Here is a 23,039-nt window from a genome sequence, read left to right on the forward strand (position 1 = left end):
GAAAACGTTCAAACGAATGACGAAAACTTATACTTTTTCTACCAGAACTGGCTTACAAGCGTTCACGCAACATGAAGCATGATACATAAAATGTAGTTTTATAGAACTATTGGATCTCTGTGTGAATTTAAATCACGAAAGGCTAAGTCAGAGGTGAACTTCGTCGCTCACATTGTGAACAAACCAGGATCTAAACTGCTTGATTTTAATTCGAGAACTGCGCATTTGATTGATGGAGAGCTTAGTGATGGTTTTGATTGTTACCTTATCAGGCTACGCGCGGAATATTCGTTGGAATCACGCACCAAACAAATAACCTACAGTTGAACCGATTTTTAACAGATGTTGTTAATTGTGACACTGACGCACTATAACAGAACTGAGCGATTGGTTTAATTCACTGAAGTTATGTAGAAGAAATAAAATAAAATGAAAGTATCATAGCAGAAGTTCATGGTGCCATTTATTGTTTGCCCATTTTCACATCGAGAACCGTAAGGCAAAACCCAAGGTAATCGCAATTACTAATCAGAACAAAGGGGAAAACAGAAGAGCGCAAGCCTCCATAAGAACTCTGAAGCTAACCTGCGAAAAAAACTTTCTCAAATTTCAAATGGTTTTGGTATTGCATTTAATTGGATAACAACATAGCAGATTTCTAGACTTATTTCAGAGGGTAATTGAGCAAAACCAATGAGAGCAATCTAATGTAATTTTCAACATTCAAAGAGATGTTGCTCCGTTTATGGGTAGTTGAATTTCTCTGGCTCAGTATGGTCCTGGAGTTTGAACAAAATCTCATGAAACTGATCATTTTGTTTTTTGGCTGGCTAGTTTTGCAGTAGTGTCGCATTTGTTTTCTTTTGAAGAAAAAAAAACATTGACAAATATGTACGGTGCATTGAAAGGTTTACTGATGTGAAAAATGTCAGACTACAGCGTGTATAGTAAGGAATTATTAATATTATCCTCATTTTCCGCCAGATCATCTTAGCTGACATAAAAGGGAAATGAATAACAGTGAATGGTGGTAATGTATTCTCCTCAGTTTGCTCTTTTCTCTCTGTATATCCTTTTAGTCGAAGAGCTGAAACTAATGATTACTTGGTTTAAAAAGTCGAATGTCTTGAGCCAGAATGGCGATTAGTTTTCTTCCGGTTCGGTGCGGAGAAAAGAGCATCATATCTGACATGTAAACAAAAACCTGGTGAATGGCTATGTGGTTCGCTCTACAAAAATGAATTAGAAAGTAAAGCTTTCTCCTGCTATTTCAGTGCACATGTACCAACATTTTAACTTCGTTACTAGTGATTCCTCACTCCGAGGCAAGAAAATGCGGCTAACTCAGTGATGCAGTCATATACTTTGCACAAAAAATACGATTTTTTCTGCATCCATGTACCAATAATAATAATAATACTTTATTTACCCACGTATCACCTAAGAACTAATAGCTCGTTTAAAACATGAACGTGAAACTAATTACAAATAATGAGCTAATAAGAACTAATATCAAAAGGTGAGATAAAAATATTGAAAAGCTATATATTATCTAATTTATATATTATCTATATATTATCCAACATTTTAATTTCGTTGCTAGTGATTCCTCACTCCGGGTAAGAAAATGTGGCTGACTTAGTGATGCTGTCGTATATTTAACGAAGTGGTCTGTGTATAGTTGTTATACAAAAACACATGTCGTTCACTTAAATCTAAATTTTACCCTTTGATGGCAAGCTAAGACGCAACGCTCGCTCGCTGTCGATGTTTTTGGGTGCCAGTCTTCCTCGTGCAAATATCGTAGTGAACACTAAACGCTCCCCCTTCTCTTTCTATCGCAAATTTTATCAAAGCACCCTATGCGAAAAACCAAGAAAAGGGCATCAATTACGCAAAACTGCGTTAAAGAAGAACGAGACAATTCATTGTGTGTTATATGATCGGGTAAATATGTTGATGAAGTGGGAGTTTCGTAAAACATGGCGCTGTCTATGACACATTATTACACGACTCGGGCAGTCAGAGGGCCAATAACTAAAATCAACCAATCAAAATGCTCTATTGCCGGTCAATATTCTCTCAGTATTGGACCGGGCACTGTCCCGAATGGTCCCGAATGATATTGCACTTGTGTCCCTTTGAACTTCAGTCGTATAATAAATCTCTTATTAACCAAGCTTGTTCGGGACCGTACTAGAAGAATATCGGCCCTAGGTCTTTTTTGTACGGACCTCGCTGCGCTCGGTCCGTACAGTCAAGACCTCGGGCCAATATTCTCCCAGTACGGCCCTCGCGCTTGGTTAATAAGATATATATACCAGCAAGGGTAAACAAAGGCCCTCTCTAACAGGCTTGTCCTTTTTTCTCTTTTTCTCACTGATTATTGTGGTGTTGGTGTTCCCGCAATCAATCATCAATCAATCAATCCTTTATTTAAACACGTGACACCTAGGAGTACAGAAGCTCTCGTTAAAACGTGTACGTGTATGTACAATTAGAAATAAAACATAATTTCTGTAAGAATACAAATAATAAGTAGATCTATTAAATAACTGAAAACAGGATCGAAGATCATGGACAAGAGCTATTAATAAAAAGTTACAATATTAACAATCAAACAACAACAAACATATGAAACATATGTGTGAACTGCGGTTATGAGACGTATATGAGAACGATCCTTCGCAGTAAAGCACTATTTGAGCAATAGTGAAAATCAGACCTGAAAAAAATTTCAGGCCTGTACGGGATTCGAACCACTGACCTCTGCGATACTAGTGCAGCGCTCTACCAATTGAGCTAACAAGCCAACTGGGAGCAGGCCATCAAATTAATTCGATATAAACCCGTAGATGATAAATCAAACAACAACAAACATATGAAACATATGTGTGAACTGCGGTTATGAGACGTATATGAGAACGATCCTTCGCAGTAAAGCACTATTTGAGCAATAGTGAAAATCAGACCTGAAAAAAAGTCTCAACTTATTCCAAAACTCACCATGATGTTTAGTGTTTGACGATGCCTCCATGCAGAACGCCTTCAACCCTTTTCGTTTCAGGGATGTGACCTTGTTTCTCTGTTTCTTGAATTCCTCCCAAGAGGTTGTTGTTGGGCTCTTTGCATGTTTCTTAAACAGTCGATTACGACGAGAGATTTCGCGTTGAATTAATGGAGTTATCCATGGCAATTGATCACCTCTGACCCGTTTTTTCTTTATTGGTGCGTGTTTGTCCAACACTTCAGTGTACAATTGAGCCCAATGGTGCCATAGATCATCAACGTCGTCATAAATGTAAGCAGAACTCCAGGGAACAGTTTTTAGGTCATTTTTTTTTTTTTTGTGAAGAAAGATGTTCGTCTGCCATGAAATACTCAAATGAGTGCATTCAATCGATCAACTTGAAGGTGCTTAATCGTGATCTTTCGTCGCCTTGGAAACTAATGTCTAGGCAGCGATTATTTAGAATGCCTTACTTCTTCTTGTCTTTCTTTCTAGCTTCTGTTTCTCTTTCAATCAGTCGAAAACAAAAACTTGTAGCTCTGATACCCTCCGTCTGGTGAAGCTTTCTTTTAATTTTAGTTTTTCATTTGATTGTAAGCAAAGTTAAGACTTCATTTCCGGCACAAGAGGCTGAAAATCAGCCTAAGATGACAAGACTTTCTCAAGCTTCATCCCTATGGAACACTGAGAGGGTGCTCACCTCATGAATTTCTCTCACTACTCAACAACTCCTTCCATATATCTGCTTGTGGTCGTAATTGATGTTAGATGGCGATTGGAATTCCAGAATTGATAATTTTACTTTAAGCAGAAATTTTTCATTAATTTCTAACTGTATTTTTTCTTTCTATTTTTGCTTTTTGAATTTCTAGTTTTAGAGGACCACAATGAGAACTATTCGTTTTACCAGTAATTGTGTAATCCAATTAAGTCATTATTATTATAATTATTATTATTATTATTATTATTATTATTATTGGTTTAGTCTTGGCCACACATGCAGAGTGCACTTTTAGACTTTTATTGTGTTTTAACCTAGACAAAGCTATAATTGAGTTGATTTGAAGGTGTTCGTATGATGCACGATCCTCGCAGTAGAGAGGATCGTGTTGGCTTGTTAGCTCAATTGGTAGAGCGCTGCACTAATATCGCTGAGGTCAGTGGTTCGAATCCCGTACAGGCCTGATTTTTTTCAGGTCTGATTTTCGCTATTGCATAAATAGCGCTCTCTACTGCGAGGATCGTGCATCATACGTATCTATAACCGCAGTTCAAAATATATGAACTTCATATATTCATCGTATTTGAAGGTGTTCGTTTCATCTGTTTTTTTCTCTCCTTAAGGTACATTACCATAGCAAGTCAGAGTAAGAAGAAGTTGAGTAGCTTTCAACCTATTTCCATATCTCTTCCGGTCTATCCTCTGTTTCTCTTTCAATCAGTCGGCAACAAAAAAGTCTTAAAACGACAGCAACAACAACAGAAGTCTTTACCAATAATGAGTTTAATAGAAATACTCGGTACCCACAAAGTAAACGACATATTCTGGTTCCAATACCAGTTACAACTTATATTACCTAGAACATTTTAAGCAATATTTCCTTACTTGAATTGAAGTCATGTCAGTACAACAACAAATTAACGTTAAATACTTAGTAATACTTGATGATATACTATGGAAGTTTTTTAACCGTAAAGCTACATGAAATATCTTTTATACACTTCAATGTATACAGTCAATCTTACTTACATTTCATTGTATCACAAACCAATAAAAAATATCAATCTGAAAAGAAGTAAGTATACACTGTGCAAGAGATAAATCCAAACTCTTTACAAAAAAAAAAAAAAAAAATGGAACAAAACAGTACCATGAAAAAAAAGCATTTCAAAATTCTCCTACTCTATTACTGTACATGAATTTCCACTTTGAAACATATTTACACCTAACAGGCTTCCACTTGAGCCTGGCATGTGACTGAACGGTCAATACTCTTGCTATCAAAGTTACAACTGGATAATGTACTTTCTCTTTCTATTTTTATTGTTTCCATAAAGTGTAGAAGGAACCATGTTTGTCTGTCAGTTGGCTGGTCATCTTTCATGGAGGAGTGCTTGACTTCCTCCATAAATGCCCTGCCGTCTTCATCACTAGCAAGAAAGTTCCCAGTCTTTTTAGACTCAATAGACATGTAATCACTCTGGTTGTTGACATGTTGAACCTCAAACAGATATTTCATCTCGATAGGTTGATAGGCAACCAACTGCAAATGAAAATGTAGGTTTAAATTAACGACCGAAACTAAACAGTTGTAACTTTATTGCTAGTAACACAAGAATGAAATGATTGGTCAGGGTGGGGGATGTTTTACTACAGAATGGTTCAGGGTTATTCACAAAATTATCATTATCCTTATAGAAGAACTAAGAATGTACACTTGGGAAGAGATTATAATGATTAATTTTTGCCCTCTGTTTTTATTAAATCTTTACCAGAGTAATTTGATTTTGGGAAGTTGCACTTTCAAGACAGCATAGATAATAAAGTGAACGCCACGGTATGTCACAACTCACCTGTAAAAACACCCTGTTCCCCTCTGCACACAGGTAGTAATGGCTGCCATCCAAGTCATACCTAATGGTATTTGCTCCATAATGATAAGCTTTTTCTATGTAAAATTCTAGAGACATGGATAAAAAAGGTAAACAGTCAAAAATATTATTTGAGGAAAGTCAAATATAAGATGTAAATATAGCTTTATGCAGTGCGGCGAATAACTGGGTGAACTTTTCTTAGTCAATTTACCTTTAATAAAAATTAGATATTGATGTGATCAATGCAGTTGCATGCTGAATAATGTTCTGTAGCTGGGTTTAAAACAACGGGAAACTATAAGCTCAAAGCTAACGAAAAACTATTCTCGAATTTTTTACGTAATCAATAATTGCTTAAGTGAAAAAGTTTTGCATTACTGTATAAGGTAATTTTACTACAAAAACTGGCAATGTGGTTAGATTAGTGATGCCCTGTTAATGGTCATGGATACTTGAGCGACATCTATAGAAGGTTTGCAATTAAACTCGTCGTCAGAATTGAAAATGAATGAAAAACTCCCCAAGTGTCTTTCCGTGTACATTACATGCACGATAGCGCCAATCTGGAAACTGGTTTTAATCTACTTGCATTCAAATGGGCACTGAGTCCGTTACATATCTGTAGAAACCTCTCTTCTTTCGGATTATGATGGATTATTTTAGACTATTCCGCCATTTTACCTGCACAAAAGCTTCATAATAGCTTTTTGTGAGGGTCACGCCGTACCACACGCTTATATTTACCTGTTGTATTGCCCCGATGGCTCCCAGAAAACTTTACAGGGATTTGAGGACCAGGTTCGCTTTCCGGCAAATCTGCCATCAGAAGGTTTCCACTTTTGTCGAGTCTGTGGTTGGGGATGTCCATTCGATAGCACGCGCTAATTTTAATTAACTGTCGATAAAATTGAAAAAAGAAGGTTTTTTAAGATTCAACTCCAACTAAACGCCACGCGACTGGAAATGAACTTCGCGGGCTTACTTCTCCAGTTGAAAAATTAAAGTACACCCTTTTTTTTTATAAAAACGTCTAGTTAATCTATTGAACAATTATTCCACGAGCGCGCGTTGGATATAATCATCTCATATCCAACAAGAACGAGTGGAATAATTGTTTTATTAAAAACGTTAAATTAAATTATTCAATTTTACTAAATTTTTAGCTCCCTTTTAATTTTAAGCTGACGCGTACGCTAACCATATTTGTAGATTATGGTGTATTGGCTCATATATCATAATGGCTAAGCCAATAAAAAGTCTTGAATTGCATTATCCAATGATCCAGTTTTTAATAAATATATATATCTATACATATAGATTATCTAGACGTTTTTATAAAAAAGGGTATACTTTAATATTATATATATATATAATGTAAACAAACTGTAAACTTCTGTGTCGAATAAAGATACTGAAATAAATGAAAAACGAAAGTCCTTTTTCTTTTTCTTTCTCTTTGCTTTTGCGCTACGCGTTTCATCGCCGTTGCGGCTCTTCAGGCACAGCAAAGTGCTATGCCTGCAGAGCCACAACAGCGGTGAAACGCGTACCGCAAAAGCAAAAAGAAAGAAAAAGAAAAAGAGGACTTTCGTTTTTCATTTATTTCAGTATATATATACAATACTTTACATAAAATCCACGATTGGATGGTTGCAATGTTAAATTTATAGTAAGTTTACCATACCTTCTCCATATTTTCTTTATAGCGGGTTTTTCTCCAAGCTTGATCTGTAGTCTCTAGTTCCTCCTGATCTTGATCGTTGCTGGTTGCAAATGGTATGGATACCTTTGGATTCGACGATCTATTTATACGGAAAGTTAAGTATGTCGAATATGTAAATGGCCACCAGGGGGGGTCCCTAAAGTCACGCGGTCTTCTTAGAAAATGAAAGGGTCAAATACTTCAGTCACTCGCACAGATTTCGGAATAAACTCAGCTTTTATCGAGTAAAACTAGTTTATATGGGTGCCAATCGAGCATGCAGTTGGAAATGCTCGTGATTCTGTTCGAAGGAGAAAAGTATTTTTGAAATAATTAGAAGGAACAAGTCACGCAAATCAGGAGTCTAAAAAATTTCCAAAATAGACTCTTAAAAGATATTCTAAATTGGTTTGAAGATATATCTTTAAGAAACTGAAAAACTGAAAAACTGAAACTTCCTTTTTGTCACTGCTGTTCGAAATAAGCCGACATAATTGATTCTTGTTAAATAGATAATGTATTTTGGGGTTGTCACGCAACTGGCTGCATAAAATTCAGTCCTCCATCAAAGAGGGGAATGTTTAACAGGTCAAAAACATAGATTCAGTTTTATTTGCTCTGAATAAAGAAATGGAGATGAATGTTATATTTAAGTAGTAATATCAGCCACAGAAGATGTGAAATATTAGAATCTATCTATGGAAGATTTCAAACATCGGAAAGATGCAAGTGTGAATTCTGTTTGAAAATGAAAATATTTTATTAATCTTTTTTATTTGCGGAAACAAGTCGAATGATTTTCCAATTCCGCTATCTTCCAATTAAGTATCTGTGATGCATAACGTTGAATTTTGTGAGCGCTAAGAATTATCGAATTCTAGTGAAAATATAAAAAAAGAAATAAAAAATTAGAATGAAATAAAATAGACAAGGCCATTAACTCAGCAAACTTGCCAATGAAGAGTCTGTCACCGCAAACTGTCTCGATATTGATTATTTTCCATCCCCTTTTATTTCTTGTTTCTCCTCTTTTCAAATAATTGTGAACAATTTCTTCTGGATTTTTGTGAACACTCAAAACGGGAGTGCAAGACTCTTGATTTATGGCTTGATTTTCATCATCAGCGAATTTCTTAAAGGAGAGAATGCATTCACATTCTCTTTGACAAAAGATTGAATTCAAAGAAATAATCATGTTATCGTTAAGTTTTGGACACTTAGCTTTAAGAGCTTTATTCGAACCGGCATGTGGATTTTCTTTTCAATTCGTGAATAATTGGAGAGATTTTATGAAAACGTTCAAACGAATGACGAAAACTTATACTTTTTCTACCAGAACTGGCTTACAAGCGTTCACGCAACATGAAGCATGATACATAAAATGTAGTTTTATAGAACTATTGGATCTCTGTGTGAATTTAAATCACAAAAGGCTAAGTCAGAGGTGAACTTCGTCGCTCACATTGTGAGCAAACCAGGATCTAAACTGCTTGCCGGATTTTTGTTCGAGAACTCCGCATTTGATTAATGGAAAGCTGAAAGATGGTTTTGATTGTTGCCTTATCAGGCTCTGCGCGGAACCTTCGTCGGAATCACGCACCAAACAGTGAAGTAAACTACAGTTGGACCGATTTTTAACAGTTGTTGTAAATTGTGACATACACACCAAAACAGGACCGAGTGATTGGTTTAATTTACTGCAGTTTTATAGAAAAAAATCAAATAAAAATAAAGTATGATAGCAGAAGTTCAAAATGCCATTTATTGCTTGCTCATTTTCCATGAGATCCGTAAGGCAAAACCCAAGGTAATCGCAATTGCTAATCAGAACAAAGGTGAAAGCAGAAGAACGCAAACCTCCCTAAAAACTCAAAGCTAACCTGCCAAAAAAAAAACTGTGCCAAATTTAAAATGGATTTGGTATTGCATTTGATTGGATAACAACCTGGCAGAAGATTTCTATACCTATTTCAGAGAGTAATTGAGCAAAACCAGCGAGAGCAATCTAATGTAATTTTCAACATTCAAAGAGATGTTGCTCTATTTATAAGGGGTTGAACCTCTCTGGCTCAGTATAGTCCTGGAGTTTGAACAAAATCTTATGAAACTGATCATTGTTTTGGCTGGCTGGTTTTGCAGTAGTGTTCCCTTTGTTTTCCGTTGAAGAAAAACCTGGTGAATGGCTCTGTGGTTCGCTCTGTAAAAATGAAGTGTAAGCTTCACTTTTGAAGCTTTCCCCTGCTATTTCATTGCACATGTACCAACATTTTAATTTGGTTGCTAGTGATTCCTCACTCCGAGCAAGAAAATTTGGCTAACGCAGTGATGCAGTCGTATACTTTGCAGAAAAAAATACGTTTTTTCGACATACATGTACCAACATTTTTATTTCGTTGCTACTGATTCCTCGTTCCGGGTAAGAAAATGTGGCTAACTCGTTGATGCTTTCGTATACTTTACGAGCAAGTGATCTGTGTATAGATTTTAATTTCCACAAAAACACATTTCGTTCGCCTAAATCTAAATTTTAGCCGTTGGTGGCAAGCTACGGGTCAACGCTCGCTCGCTGTCGATCTCTTTGGCTTCCAGTCTTCCTTGTTCAAATATCGTAGTAAACAGTAGACGCTCTCCAGTCTCCTCTTTCTATCGCAACACAAATTTTATCAGAGCACCCTCTGCGAAAAACTAAGAAAAAGGCATCAATTACGCAAAACCACGTTGAAGAAGAACGAGACAATTGATTGTGTATTACATGATCGGGTAAATATGTTGATGAAGTGGGAATTTCTTAAAACATGGCGCCGTCTATGACGCAATACCAGGGAGGGTTACCAAGGTCCTCTCTTAAGTTTTTTTTTTTTAGTCTTTTTCTCACTGTTTATTGTGGTGTTGGTGTTGCCGCAATGTAAGTAAAGAGGTTGCGTCGCTCATGAAATACTCAAATGTGTGCATTCAATCGATGGACTTGAAGGTGATTGTAATTAGTAAAAAATGTTGGGCTACTTGCAAAGCTACGCCACTCTGTACGTCGACAAATACTATTGAAAAGCTAACAGTCTCTAATCCATCCTTATTTAACCTATGATCTTGCTGCCTGGGGATCAGGCATGCAAGAGTTATCTTAATAAAATTCTTATTCTTCAGAAAAGAGCCCTTCGTCTGCTGTACTTCGCAGACTGGCATGACCATGCAATTCCTTTATTTCTTAAAGCAAACGTACTTCCGATAGCTTTTCTTTATTACGAGTCCGTATCAACTTTAATACACCATATCAATAATGACAAAGCCCCAGCAAACATACTAAATCTATTTCAGAAAGCGTCTAATATTCATTCATACAGTACACAATCTTTTACGTCTGGAAAGTTTTATGTCAAAAGTTCGAGACTAGAAATACAAAACAGTCCCTTCTCTCGGATCGGAGTAAAGCTGTGGAATAAGATACCAAGCTGTATAACGGACCTCCCAAAGAAAGCTTTGAAAAAATTCCTTCGCAAATTGCTATTTGATATCTTAGAAAAAGAGGATAACTATATTCAAATCCCCATGATCATTAAAAAAGTAGGTACATAGATACACCTCCTAAGTTTAAATGTCTTCTTATCTTTTTCTGTATGACTCTCTGACTGTGGGACTGTAAATAACGACTCCTTGTCCTAAGACATCATGAGACGATTTATGTTATTCAGGTACTTGTCTTGCCCCGCCACGATTAGCTTTCTAGCTATTTGCGGGGCAAACTATCCCACTGTTATTTTACGTAAAAGTAAATTGTTGTTGTTAAATTGTTGTTGTTGATTGATCGTGATTTTTCGTCGCCTTCGAAACAAGTGAGGGGAATGAGTTTCCCTCACCACTCAACAACTCTTTCCAATATCTGCTTGTGGTCTTAATTGATGTTAGATGGTGATTGGAACTCCATAAGCAGAAATTTGCAATTAATTTATAATTGTATTTTTCTTTGCATTTTTACTCTTTGAATTTGTAGTTTTAGAGGACCACAATGAGAACTACTGGTTTTACAACTGATTGTGTGATCCAATAAAGGCATTATTATTATTATAATTAATATTATCATAGGTTTAGTCTTGGTCACACATGCATACTGCGCTTCTAGGCTTTTATTGTATTTGAACCTAAACAAAGCTATGATTGAGTTGATTTGAAGGTGTTCGTTTCATTTGTTTTTGCTTCTCCTCAAGGTACATTACGATAGCAAGTCAGAGTAAGAAATTGAGTAGCTTTCAACCTTTTTCCACGTCTCTTCCGGTCTATCCTCTGTTTCTCTTTCAATGAGTCGGAAGCAAAAAAAGTCTTAAAACGGCAGCAACAACAACAGAAGTCTTTACCGATAATCCTTTTAATAGAGATACACCGGTACTCATAGGGTAAGCGAAATATTCTGGTTACACTACCAGTTACAACTTATATCACCTAGAACATTTTAAGTAATGTTTCCTTACTTGAAGTCTTCTTATTACAACAAAAAATTAATGTGAAATACTTAGTAATACTTGATGATATACGAACGATGTATTTTAACTGTAAAGCTACGTGAAATATCTTTTAGACATTAAGTACAATGTAGTGTATCACAAACCAATAAAAAATCATATTAATCTGAAAAGAAGTAAGTATACATGTGCAAGAAATAAATCCAAACTCTTAAAAAAAAAAGATATGAAACAAAACAGTATCATGAAAAAAAAAGCGTTTTAAAATTCTTCTACTCTATTCCTGTACATGTATTTTCACATTGGAACATATTTACACCTAACAGGCTTCCACTTGAGCCTGACATGTGACTGAACAGTCAATACTTGTGCTATCAAAGTTACAACTGTGTAACGTGCTTTCTCTTTCTATTTTCACTGTTTCCACAGCATAGTGTATAAGGAACCATGTTTGTCTGTCAGTTGGCTGGTCATCTTTCATGGAGGAGTGCTTGACTTCTCCATATATACCTTGCCATCTTCATCACTAGCAAGGAAGTTCCCAGTCTTTTAGACTGAATAGGCATGTAATCACTCTAGTTGTTGACAAGTTGAACCTCACACAGGTATTTCATTTCAATGGGCTGATTGGCAACCGACTGCAAATACAAATGTAGGTTTGAATTAACGAACTAAACCTAACAGTTGTAACTTTACTGCTAGTAGCACAAGAATGAAATGATTGGTCAGGGTGGGGGATGTTTTGCTACAGAATGGTTCAGGGTTATTCCACAAATTATCATTATCCATATAGAAGAACTAGGAATGTACACCTGGGAAGGGATTACAATGGATAATTTTTGCCCTCTGTTTTTGTTCAATCTTTACCAGAGTAATTTGTTTCTGGGAATTTGCACTGGGAAGACAACAGAGGTAATAAAGTCAGAACCACGGTATGTCACAACTCACCTGTAAAAACACGGCGGTTCAACCAGTCCCAGCATCCTACAGCCAACTGTGCCCTACTTGATGCCAAATTACGCCACGTAGCTTCACGTGAGTCAGTCAGGGTGGACGCTCAAGAACTTCAAGAGCTCTCAAGGAGACGTACTAGATCTAAAGCCAGTGATCTAAAGTTTTCCATCTCTTTTTAACCCGACGCTAAAATAGATGGTATGTTTTTTTTGGTTATATAGTTCTTATGAAGTGTAAATAACGTGATATTCGGTCTAACGAGCATTTTGGGCCTAGGTTTCGATGATCGGCAAACTGGTTTCCCGCTGATCGACTGAAAAAGATTCAATGCAATGAATTTTGATCTATTTGGAGGCTCCTAGAATCTAACCAATTAGAGCCGAACAGATCTTACAAGCTGTAGCGGTTGCTCTCAAGGTCAGATAGTACTGGTAATAGTAGTATTTCTCTAGATTACTTTCTACCTTCGCGGGTGCCTTTCGAGAAAAATTCTTACATTTCGTGTTTCCGCGCGACATGGAGACATTAAGTTTGTAGACATGTCTCCTCGTTTGGCTAGGCCTTTAGTTTTTAAATCAAAATGATTAAAGCAACATTTCATTAAAGAATTTCCGGTAAAGCCTAAACGAGCGAGGGTTGTTATTAATGTTGTTTTGTTTAATCGCGTTTCATATGCCACCGTTTGGCATCAGATTTTAATAGTTATAATTACTAGTGGCCAGAAAGTTTCCAAGGTTGAAAAAACCGCTACAAAAGGCGATCCGAGTACACTGTTTCAAATTATTATGACTCCGTCCATTTTATTTCCCATTGCACAGTGGAAAATCCGTCACGTCTACAAACCCTGATAATTTGCTCAAATAAATGGGAATTGAGATCAACAAAGGTTCGCAAAGCTAGGGAAAAAGCAAAACCAGTATTAACAGAATGAAATCTTTTGGGTACTTGTTAATAACCTAAGAAACAAGTGAATAGATCATAGTTACTAACTATGAATAGATGAACGATCACATATTTGAACTACGAAACTGTACCCCTCGAGCAGAAAGCCTGCGACAATGAAATACGATAAAGAATAAATCAATAAACAAAATTTTTGCCATGGAGCTTCTTGCGTTTTTCCGTTAATACATGCAGCGCCTCCAAAACATTTAAAGGCTGAACTGTTGAAGAAAGACTGAAGCCGGAGGTAGGGATGTTTCAACTTTTTTGTTTTAACCATATCATAACTGATTTATCGTTTATAGATGAATAGAAAATAACTACAGAGCAGAATTAACGAAATTTCGAGCAATCGAGCACATGTTAACGAGAATGCGAGCATGCGAACAGTTGCAAAACTTTTACGAGCACGACCAAGCGAGCACCCGTGTAATTTTTGCGAGCAATTCGAGCAAAGGCCAAATAATGCGAGCACTTGTAAATTGAATAGGACCATTCGATACCCCTAAGACTGCCACCCAAAGACATCGACAGCGAGCGAACTTTGCGCCTTAATTAGCTTGCTACCAACAGCTAACATTTAGATTTAGGCTAACGACATGTATTTTTGTAGAAAATTTATACACAGACTACTTGCTCGTAAACGTATACGACAGCATCGACGAGTTAGCCACATTTTCTTGCCCCGGAGTGGGGTATCACTCGCAACGAAGTTAAATGCTGGTACAGGTGCACTGAAATAGCCGAGGGGAAAGCTTCAAAAGTGAAGCTTCCAATTCATTTTTGCAGAGCGAACCACATAGCCATTCACCAATGTTTCGTTAAAAATGAATGAGAATCACGTGATTTAGAACACTGATTGAAATTTAAGCTTTGTTACATCACATTTCAGTTGGTAAATCAATTCAAAAGGAAAGGTCTAGTGTAAGTTGCTAACCCGAAACAAGCCTTTAAGCTAACCTTGAGCTATTTTGGAGTGAAATCATTGTATGAGAAATTAGTTATACATAGATACAAACGATTTTGTATCGTCCTTTTGCCAGATCGAATACTTGCAATATGGTCTAAATAAACAACAGTCAAAGTATACGATTTGTGGTCGATCAGTTCGTCGGCATTACTTTCTACTTGGAACACCAGGCTTTTGTTTACAAGTCAGATATGATGGTCCTTTCTCCGCATCGAACCAGAAGAAAACTAATCGCCATTCTGGATAAAGACTTTCGACTTTTAAAACCCAAGCGATCATTAGTTTCAATTCTTCGAGTAAAAGGACATACAGAGAGAAAAGAGCAAAAGAGAATACATTATCACCATTCAGTGCTGTTTATTTCGCTTTTATGTCAGTTATGTCAGTTATGAGAATTTGGCGGAAAATAAGGATATTATTCAGTAATAATTCCTTTGCTACACACGCTGTAGTCTGGAATTTTTTTACATCAGTAAACCTTTCAATGCACTGTACACATTTGTCATTGTTCTTTTTTCTTCAACAGAAAACAAATACAACACTACCGCAAAAACCAGCCAGCCAAAAAAAGTGATCAGTTTCATAAGACTTTGTTCAAACTCCAGTTCTATACTGAACAGAGGTTCAACTCCTTATGAATAGAGCAACATCTCTTTGAATGTTGAAAATTACATTAGATTACTCTCACTGGTTTTGCTAAATTACTCTCTGAAATAGGTCTAGAAATCTTCAGCTATGTTGTTATCCAGTCAAATGCAATACCAAATCCATTTGAAATTTGACACAGTTTTTTTCACAGGTTAATTTTGAGTTCTAATGGAGGTTTACGCTCTTCTGTTCCTGGCATCGCTCTCTGGAAGTATGTTGACGATACCACTATCTCGGAGACGATAAGCAAGAACCAAGACAGTCACATTCAAGCTGCTGTTGACATCCTAGCAAGCCGTGCGACCGAGGATAAGTTTCAGTTAAACGAGACGAAATGCAAAGAACTGCTCATAAACTTTAACACTAACATCCCTAATTCTTTCGATCCAGTTGTTGTTAGTGGCAAGCCCATTGACCTAACTACTAGTGCCAAAATACTAGGCCTTAACATCTCTAATGATTTGAAATGGAATTGTCACATTAACTCCATTATTAAGAAAGCTAAAAAGCGCTTGTATTGCTTATCTCAGCTTAAACGCTCTGTTCTTGGTACCCGTGAGTTAGTCCAGTTTTTCTGCACTTGTATTCGTCCGATTACGGAGTATGTATGTCCTGTCTTCCATGACAGCCTTCCCGTGTACCTCTCCAACGAACTTGAAGAAATACAAACGCGTGCTACGCGCATTATTTTTCCTCTTTACTCATATAATGAGGCCTTGGCTGAATCAGGCCTGACTAAACTTTCAGATCGCCGCCAGAAACTAGTTGATAAACTATTCAAGAATGTTTTACAGAATCAACAGAACAAGCTCCACGAACTTCTTCCTACTCGCAACACATGTACCTTTAACCTAAGAAATATGCGGAAGTTTAAGCCAGTTTTTAAGACGAACAGGTTTCGTAATAGTTTTATTACCTTCAATGCCCTTAAGGCTTGAACGGTTTTATACAACCGTTTTTTTTTTTTAGAACACATATATTTAGTGTTCTTATTGCTGTTTTAATACATTTAGTCTAATGTAATTATCAATGCTTGAAACTTGTAAATAATCGCATAATTCAACTTTTGGTTGCAAATCGGTTATTAATAAACTATATATCTCATATCTATCTATCTATCTTCTGTTTTCCCCTTTGTTCCTGATTAGCAGTTGTGATTACCTTCGGTTTTACCTTACGGTTCTCAATGTGAAAATGGGCAAACAATAAATGGCACCTTGAACTTCTGCTATCATACTTTATTTTTATTTGATTTTTCTATAAAACCGTTTTAAACCACTCACTCAGTCCTGTTATGGTGTGTATGTCACAATTCACAACAATTGTTAAAAATCGGTCCAACTGTAGGTTATTTGTTTGGTGCGTGATTCCAACGAATGTTCGGCGCAGAGACTGATAAGGCAACAATCAAAACCATCACTCAGCTTTCCATCAATCAAATGCGCAGTTTTCGAATTAAAATCAAGCGGTTTAGATCCTGGTTTGCTCACAAGGTGAACGACGAAGTTCACCTCTTAATCAGCCTTCTGTGATTTAAATCCCCACATAGGTCCAATAGTTTTATATATCATGCTTCATGTTGCATGAACGCTTGTAAGCCAGCTCTGGCAGAAAAAGTGTAAGTTTTCGCCATTCGGTTAAACGTGTTCATAAAATCTCTCAATTAATCACGAATTGAAATGAAATCCCGCAGGCTCAAATAAAACTCTCAAAGCTAAGTGTCCAAAACTTAACAATAACATGATTATTTCTTTTAACTCAGTCATTGTCAGGGAATGTGAATGCATTATCTCCTTTAAGAAATTCACTGATTATGAAAATCAAGCAATAAATCAAGAGCCTCGCATTCCCGTTTTAAGTGTTTACGAAAATCCAGAAGAAATTGTTCACAATTATTTGAAAAGAAGAGAAACAAGAGAAAAAAGGGGATGGAAAATAATCAATATCGAGATAGTTTACGGTGACAGACTCCTAATTGACAAGTTTGCTAAGTTATGACCAATTAATGGGCTTCTCTATTTAATTTAATTTCTTTTATTTATTTATTTTTCATTTTCACTACAATTCGAGAATTCTTTAAACTCATATAACGTTATGGATCACAGAATATTAATCGTAAGATAACGAAATTGGCATATCATGCAACTTCTTTCCGCAAATAAAAAACATTAATGAATAATTTTCATTTTCAAACAGAACTCACTTGCATCTTTCAGGTGTTTGAAATCTCCCATACATAGTTTCCTCTATTTCACATCTTCTGTGGCTGGATTTACTGCTAAAATATAACATTAATCTCTATTTTTTTTATTCAGAGCAAATAAAATTAAATATTAATTTGTTTCTGTTTTTTGACCTGTACAACATTCCTCTCTTTCGTGGGGGCCTGAATGTTATGCAGCCAGTTTCATTGCGTGACGATCCCAAAATACATTATCTATTAAACAAGAATCAATTATATCGGCTAATTTTTAACATCACTGACTAAAAGGAAACTTCAGTTTTTCAGTTTCTTAAAGATATATCTCCTAACCAATTTAGAATATCTTTTAAGAATCTCTTTTGGAAACCTTTTGGATTCCTGATTTGCGTGACTTGTTCTTTCTAATTATTTGAAAGATACACTTCTCCTTCCAACGGAATAGCGAGCATTGCCAACTGCATGCTCCATTGGCAACCGTAGAAACTAGTGTTACTCAGCTTATTTCGAAATTCGCACGAATGATTGAGATATTCTATGCTTTCAATTTCTGACAAGACCGCGTGACTTTGGGAACCTCCCTGGTGTCAATTAACATATTCGACATCCTCAACTTTCCGTATAAATAGATCGTGGAATCCAAAGGTTTCCATACCATTTGCAACTAGCAACGATCAAGATCACGAGAAACCAGAGACTACAGATCAAGCTCGGAGAAAAACCCGCTATAAAAGAAATATGGAGAAGGTACGGTAGACTTACTATAAATTTAACATTGCAACCATCCAATTGTTATATATAAGACCCTTTTTGTAAGAACGTTCAGGCTGAGTAGGCGTTCGTTTAAAAAAGGGTGTACTTGAATTTTCAATTTGAATTAAGTCCGCGAAGTTCATTTCCAGTCGCGTGTTGTTAAGTTGGATTTAAATCCTAAAAAAAAGTTTTTTTTTTTCAATTTATCGAACAGTTAATTAAAATTAGCGCGTGCTATCGAATGGACATCTCCGACCACAGACTTGACAGAAGTGGAAATCTACTGATAGCAGATTTGCCCGAAGGCGAACCTGGTCCTCAAATCCCTGTAAAGTTTACCGGGAGCCATCGGGGCAATACAACAGGTAAATATAAGCGTATGGTTAGGCTGGACCCTCACAAAAAGCTATTATAAAGATTTTGTGTATGTAAAATGGTAGAGTAGTCTAAAATAATCGAGTATATTTCGAAAGAGGAGAGATTTCCGCAGAAATATAACAGACTTAGTGCCCATTTGAGTGTAAGTAGATTTAAACGAGTTTCCAGATTGGCTCTATCGTGAATGTAATCTACACGGAAAGACACTTGCGGATTTTTTCAATCATTTTCAATTCTGACTGCGAGTTTAATTGCAAACCTTCTATAGATGACGCGCAATTATCCATGAATATTCACAAGGCCTCATTAATCTAGCCACACTGCCAGTTTTTGTGATAAAATTATCTTAGACAATAATGCAAAACTTTTTCACTTAAGCAAATTTTGATTACGTAAAAATTCGAGAAATAGTTTTTCGTTGGGTGTCTGTTAGATGTAGAACAGAAAAAAAAAAAAAAAACCAAGAGGCTCATAGCTTCCCTGTGTTTCAAACCCAGCTTCAGAACATTATTCAGCTTGCAACTGGATTGATCACATCAATATCTAATTTTCACTAGAGGTAAATTGAATGAGAAAAGTTCACTTTATCGCAATAAATAAAGCTATATTCACATCTAAAATCTGACTTTCTTCAAATAGTAAATTTGATTGTTTTCTTTTTTTATTCATGTCTCTAGAATTTTACATAGAAAAAGCTTATCATTATGGAGCAAATACCATTAGGTACAACTTGGATGGCAGCCATTACTACCTGTGTGCAGAAGGAAACAGGGTGTTTTTGCAGGTGAGTTATGGCTATGAAATAATTATCTCAGTCTGTTGTCTTCAAACTGCAACTTCCCAGAAACAAATTACTCTGGTAGAAATTAAACAAACACAGGGAGCAATAAAAAGTAATGATTGTAACTCCTTCCTGGGTGTACATACCTAGTCCTTCTAAATGGGAAATGATAATTTGTGGAATAATCCTGAACTATTCTGTAGTAAAACATTCTCCACCCTGACCAATCATTTAATTTTTGTGTTACTAGCAGTAAAGTTACTACTTTCTAGTTAAGGTTGCTAATTTAAGTCTATATTTTTACTTGCAGTTGGTCGCCCATCAGCCTATTGAGATGAAATACCTGTTTGAAGCTAAACATGTCAACAACCAGAGTGATTACATGTCTATTAAGTCTAAAAAGACTGGGAACTTCCTTGCTAGTGATGAAGATGGCAAGGCATTTATGGAGGAAGTCAAGCCTTCCTCAATGAAAGATGACCAGCCAACTAACAGACAAACGTGGTTCCTTTTACACTTTGTGGAAACAGTGAAAATAGAAAGAGAAAGTACATTATACAGTTGTAACTTTGATAACACAAGCATTGACTTTTCAATCGCATGTCAAGCTCAAGTGGAAGCCTGTTAGGTGTAAATATGTTTCACTGTGAAAATAGAATGTACAGGAATAAGTATGAGATACTTAACTATTGGGTTTTTTCATGGTACTGTTTTGTTCTATTTTTTTTGTAAAGAGTTTGGATTTATTTCTTGCACAGTGTATACTTACTTCTTTTCAAATTATTATTTTTCAATTGCTTTGTGATACATTGAAATGTAGGTGACAATGAAATGTAGACATTGAAATGTATACAAGATATTTCATGTAGCTTTACAGTTAATGAAACTTCCTCAGTAAATTAATTAGTATTTGACGTTAAGTTGTTGTTTTAATAACATGGCTTGAAGTGAGGATAGATTACTTAAGATGTTCTAGGTAATATAAGTTACTGTAACTGTAACCAGAATATGTCGCTTACTCTATGAGTACCAAGTATTTTTATATTAAAAATGTTATCGGTAAAGACTTCTGTTGTTGTTGCTGTTGTTTTTAGAATTTTTCGTTTCCAACTGATTGAAAGAGAAACAATTGCAGAGGACAGAAGGAGAGAGAGAGAGAGTAACAGGTTCAAAGCTACTCAACTTCTTCTTATTGACTTGCTGTGCTAATGTACCTTCAGGAGAAGAAAAAACCAATGAAACTAACACCTTCAAATAAATTCAATTATATACCTGAGAAGGAAACGAGTACATACCAAACGAACAACGTTCATTTTGCTGTTAGAAGCAAACAACCGGCTTCCCTTTGTTGTTGGAAACGAACAACACTTTTAGCATGTTGCTCAAACATATTTCAATTTTGATAATAGGATCGATTACTGTAGTGTATAGGATGCCAACGAGCATGAAATATGCGCGATGTAATGCGAGGCGTGATGGTGTGATGTAATACCCTCGAGACCTGCATATATACAGCATGTGTTTAATTATTTAGTTAGTTCTCTTAGGTACGTGAATAAAACCGATTTCATTTTAACCGCTGCGTACTACATTGGCGACGAGGATTTCGAGAATGGTGAAGATTTAGAGGACTTCAAGGATTTCGAGGTTTTGTCCAAGGTTTCAGGAGTTTCGTCCGGGAATTCGTAAGTGATTTCGCCAGGGATTTATTTCAGAGATGCCGGGACACGGTGGATCAGACGAAACGACAAGCGGTGCTGTTGGCAGTTCTGTTAATGGTTCTGGAATGGCTACAGTTGCTTTAGATGTCAGTGGATTGGAACCATTTAATCCGAAGGGAGAGGCACACAATTTAAGTCAGCGGTGGAAGAGATGGAAGCGAGCGTTTGAGTTGTACGTGACGGGAAAAGGTGTTTCGAACGACGCTAAAAAACGAGCTCTTCTGTTGCACGTTGCTGGTATGGACGTTCAAGAAATATATTTCACATTAGCCGGTGATGGCGAGGATGTGAGTTTTCAGGCAACACTTCAGGTACTTGACAATTATTTTGTTCCCAAGTCAAACGTTCCTTTAGAGAGACATTTGTTTAGACAAATTTGGCAGGAGAGTGGAGAAACTGTGGACCAGTTTGTGTGCAGATTGCGTCAGCGAGCAGCGACTTGTGAGTTTGGCGTCAACGAGGACGACTACATTCGGGATCAACTCATAGACAAGTGTTACTCCAGCCACTTGCGCCGGAAGTTCCTGGAAAAGGAAGGGACTGTCACTTTGGGTGATTTGTTGCGGGTTGCGAGATCCCAAGAAGCAGTTGATAGACAACTGAAACAATACAACACGGACCAGGTAGACCGGGTCAATGCAGTGAGAGGAAAAGTGGATGGAAACAAGAATCCCAGAAAATTGAAGACGTGCTTTAGTTGCGGACGGGAAGGACACTTTAGTCAGGATTGGAGGTGCCCGGCGCGAGGTCAGACTTGCGGGAAGTGCGGTACGATAGGCCATTTCAAAGTCAAATGCCCCCAATTCCATCAGCGAGGCGGCGCCCAGTCGGGATCCAAAGGAACGAGGAATAGCAGAGGTGGATTTGGTCGGGGTGGACGTGGACGCGGAAGACTGGGGCAAGAGGCAAATCTAGTGACTCGCGGACCTGCCTCCCGAGAAGAAGACAAAAAAGATTTTGCAACACCAGCTCGTCAGTCAAGACCCGATTATGCCTTTTGAGTGGAACAGTTGGATGACCACAGGGAAGAAAGAAGTGCGTTGGTAACGCTGATCATCGGTGGTGTGTACGTACCAGATGTTCTTATTGATTCGGGAGCTTCATGTAATGTTATGGGACAGCGGACCTGGGAATTACTAAAGCAGAAGGGGATCAAGTGTGAATCTCGGAAGTCTGCGAAAGAAATTTTTGCTTATGGTGGCGTAGAACCTTTATCGACTATAGGAACTTTTACAGCAGATGTCACGCACGCTGGGTGTGAGTTTAAAGACGGAAGTAAGGCTGAATTTATAGTGGTTGAAGGCAATGGTCGTACGCTGTTGGGGCGCGAAACTGCCGAGGTGCTAAACCTACTACGTGTTGGTCCTTTCAGGCAAACAGCGTTGACGGAGGACGACCAGACGGCAGCGTTAGAGGAAAACACAAGGAGTTATTTAGTGGTGTTGGTCTTTTGAAGGGTTACGAATTAAAACTGCATGTTGATGAGTCAGTGAAGCCTGTAGCGCAGCATGTACGTAGGATTCCTTTTGGGTTGCGAGAGAAGGTTGATGCAAAGCTTGATGAACTTTTGAGGCTGGATATCATAGAGGAAGTGCCGGAAGGGCCGTCAGGATGGATATCGCCATTGGTGGTTGTTCCCAAAGGTGACGGTGACGTGAGGGTCTGTGTTGACATGCGCCGAGCGAATGAAGCAATCGTCAGGGAGCGGCATCCAATTCCAACCGTCGAGGAGCTGTTACATGACTTGAATGGAAGTACTATGTTTAGCAACATTGATCTCAAGTGGGGTTTTCACCAGATCCTGCTCAGCGAGGAAAGTCGTCACATTACTACTTTCGTCACGCACCGAGGGCTGTATCGGTACAAGCGGTTGATGTTTGGGGTGACATGGGCACCAGAAAAGTATCAGCAAATCATCAGAGACGTGTTAA

The 23,039-nt window shown here is 37.2% G+C and overlaps 2 protein-coding genes across 2 annotated transcripts; one reads left to right on the plus strand and one right to left on the minus strand.

Annotated features, from left to right (window-relative positions):
* Positions 1 to 4,498: 4,498 nt before the first annotated feature.
* On the minus strand, positions 4,499 to 7,525 carry LOC148717449 (uncharacterized). Its single transcript, XM_088743665.1, has 4 exons — positions 7,290 to 7,525; positions 6,350 to 6,500; positions 5,585 to 5,691; positions 4,499 to 5,274 (listed from the first exon to the last, which is right to left on the minus strand). The coding sequence occupies exons 1-4, from the start codon at positions 7,296 to 7,298 to the stop codon at positions 4,957 to 4,959; spliced, it is 585 nt and encodes a 194-aa protein (XP_088599791.1). The 5' UTR covers positions 7,299 to 7,525; the 3' UTR covers positions 4,499 to 4,956.
* A 10,616-nt stretch (positions 7,526 to 18,141) lies between these two features.
* LOC148717450 (uncharacterized) lies at positions 18,142 to 20,454 on the plus strand. The gene is made up of 4 exons (XM_088743808.1): positions 18,142 to 18,222; positions 18,443 to 18,593; positions 19,284 to 19,390; positions 19,698 to 20,454. The coding sequence occupies exons 1-4, from the start codon at positions 18,214 to 18,216 to the stop codon at positions 20,013 to 20,015; spliced, it is 585 nt and encodes a 194-aa protein (XP_088599934.1). The 5' UTR covers positions 18,142 to 18,213; the 3' UTR covers positions 20,016 to 20,454.
* The last annotated feature ends 2,585 nt before the right edge of the window (positions 20,455 to 23,039 follow it).

This window comes from Stylophora pistillata, chromosome 13 (genome assembly GCF_964205215.1).
Source record: "Stylophora pistillata chromosome 13, jaStyPist1.2, whole genome shotgun sequence".
NCBI classification, from domain to species: Eukaryota; Metazoa; Cnidaria; class Anthozoa; order Scleractinia; family Pocilloporidae; genus Stylophora; species Stylophora pistillata.

Coding starts and splice junctions, on each gene's coding strand:
- LOC148717449 (XM_088743665.1), bottom strand. Junction 5,692..6,349: donor CCATCGGGGCAATACAACAG/GTAAATATAAGC, acceptor CCATGTCTCTAG/AATTTTACATAGAAAAAGCT. Junction 5,275..5,584: donor GGAACAGGGTGTTTTTACAG/GTGAGTTGTGAC, acceptor TTTCATTTGCAG/TTGGTTGCCTATCAACCTAT.
- LOC148717450 (XM_088743808.1), top strand. Junction 18,594..19,283: donor CCATCGGGGCAATACAACAG/GTAAATATAAGC, acceptor TCATGTCTCTAG/AATTTTACATAGAAAAAGCT. Junction 19,391..19,697: donor GAAACAGGGTGTTTTTGCAG/GTGAGTTATGGC, acceptor TTTTACTTGCAG/TTGGTCGCCCATCAGCCTAT.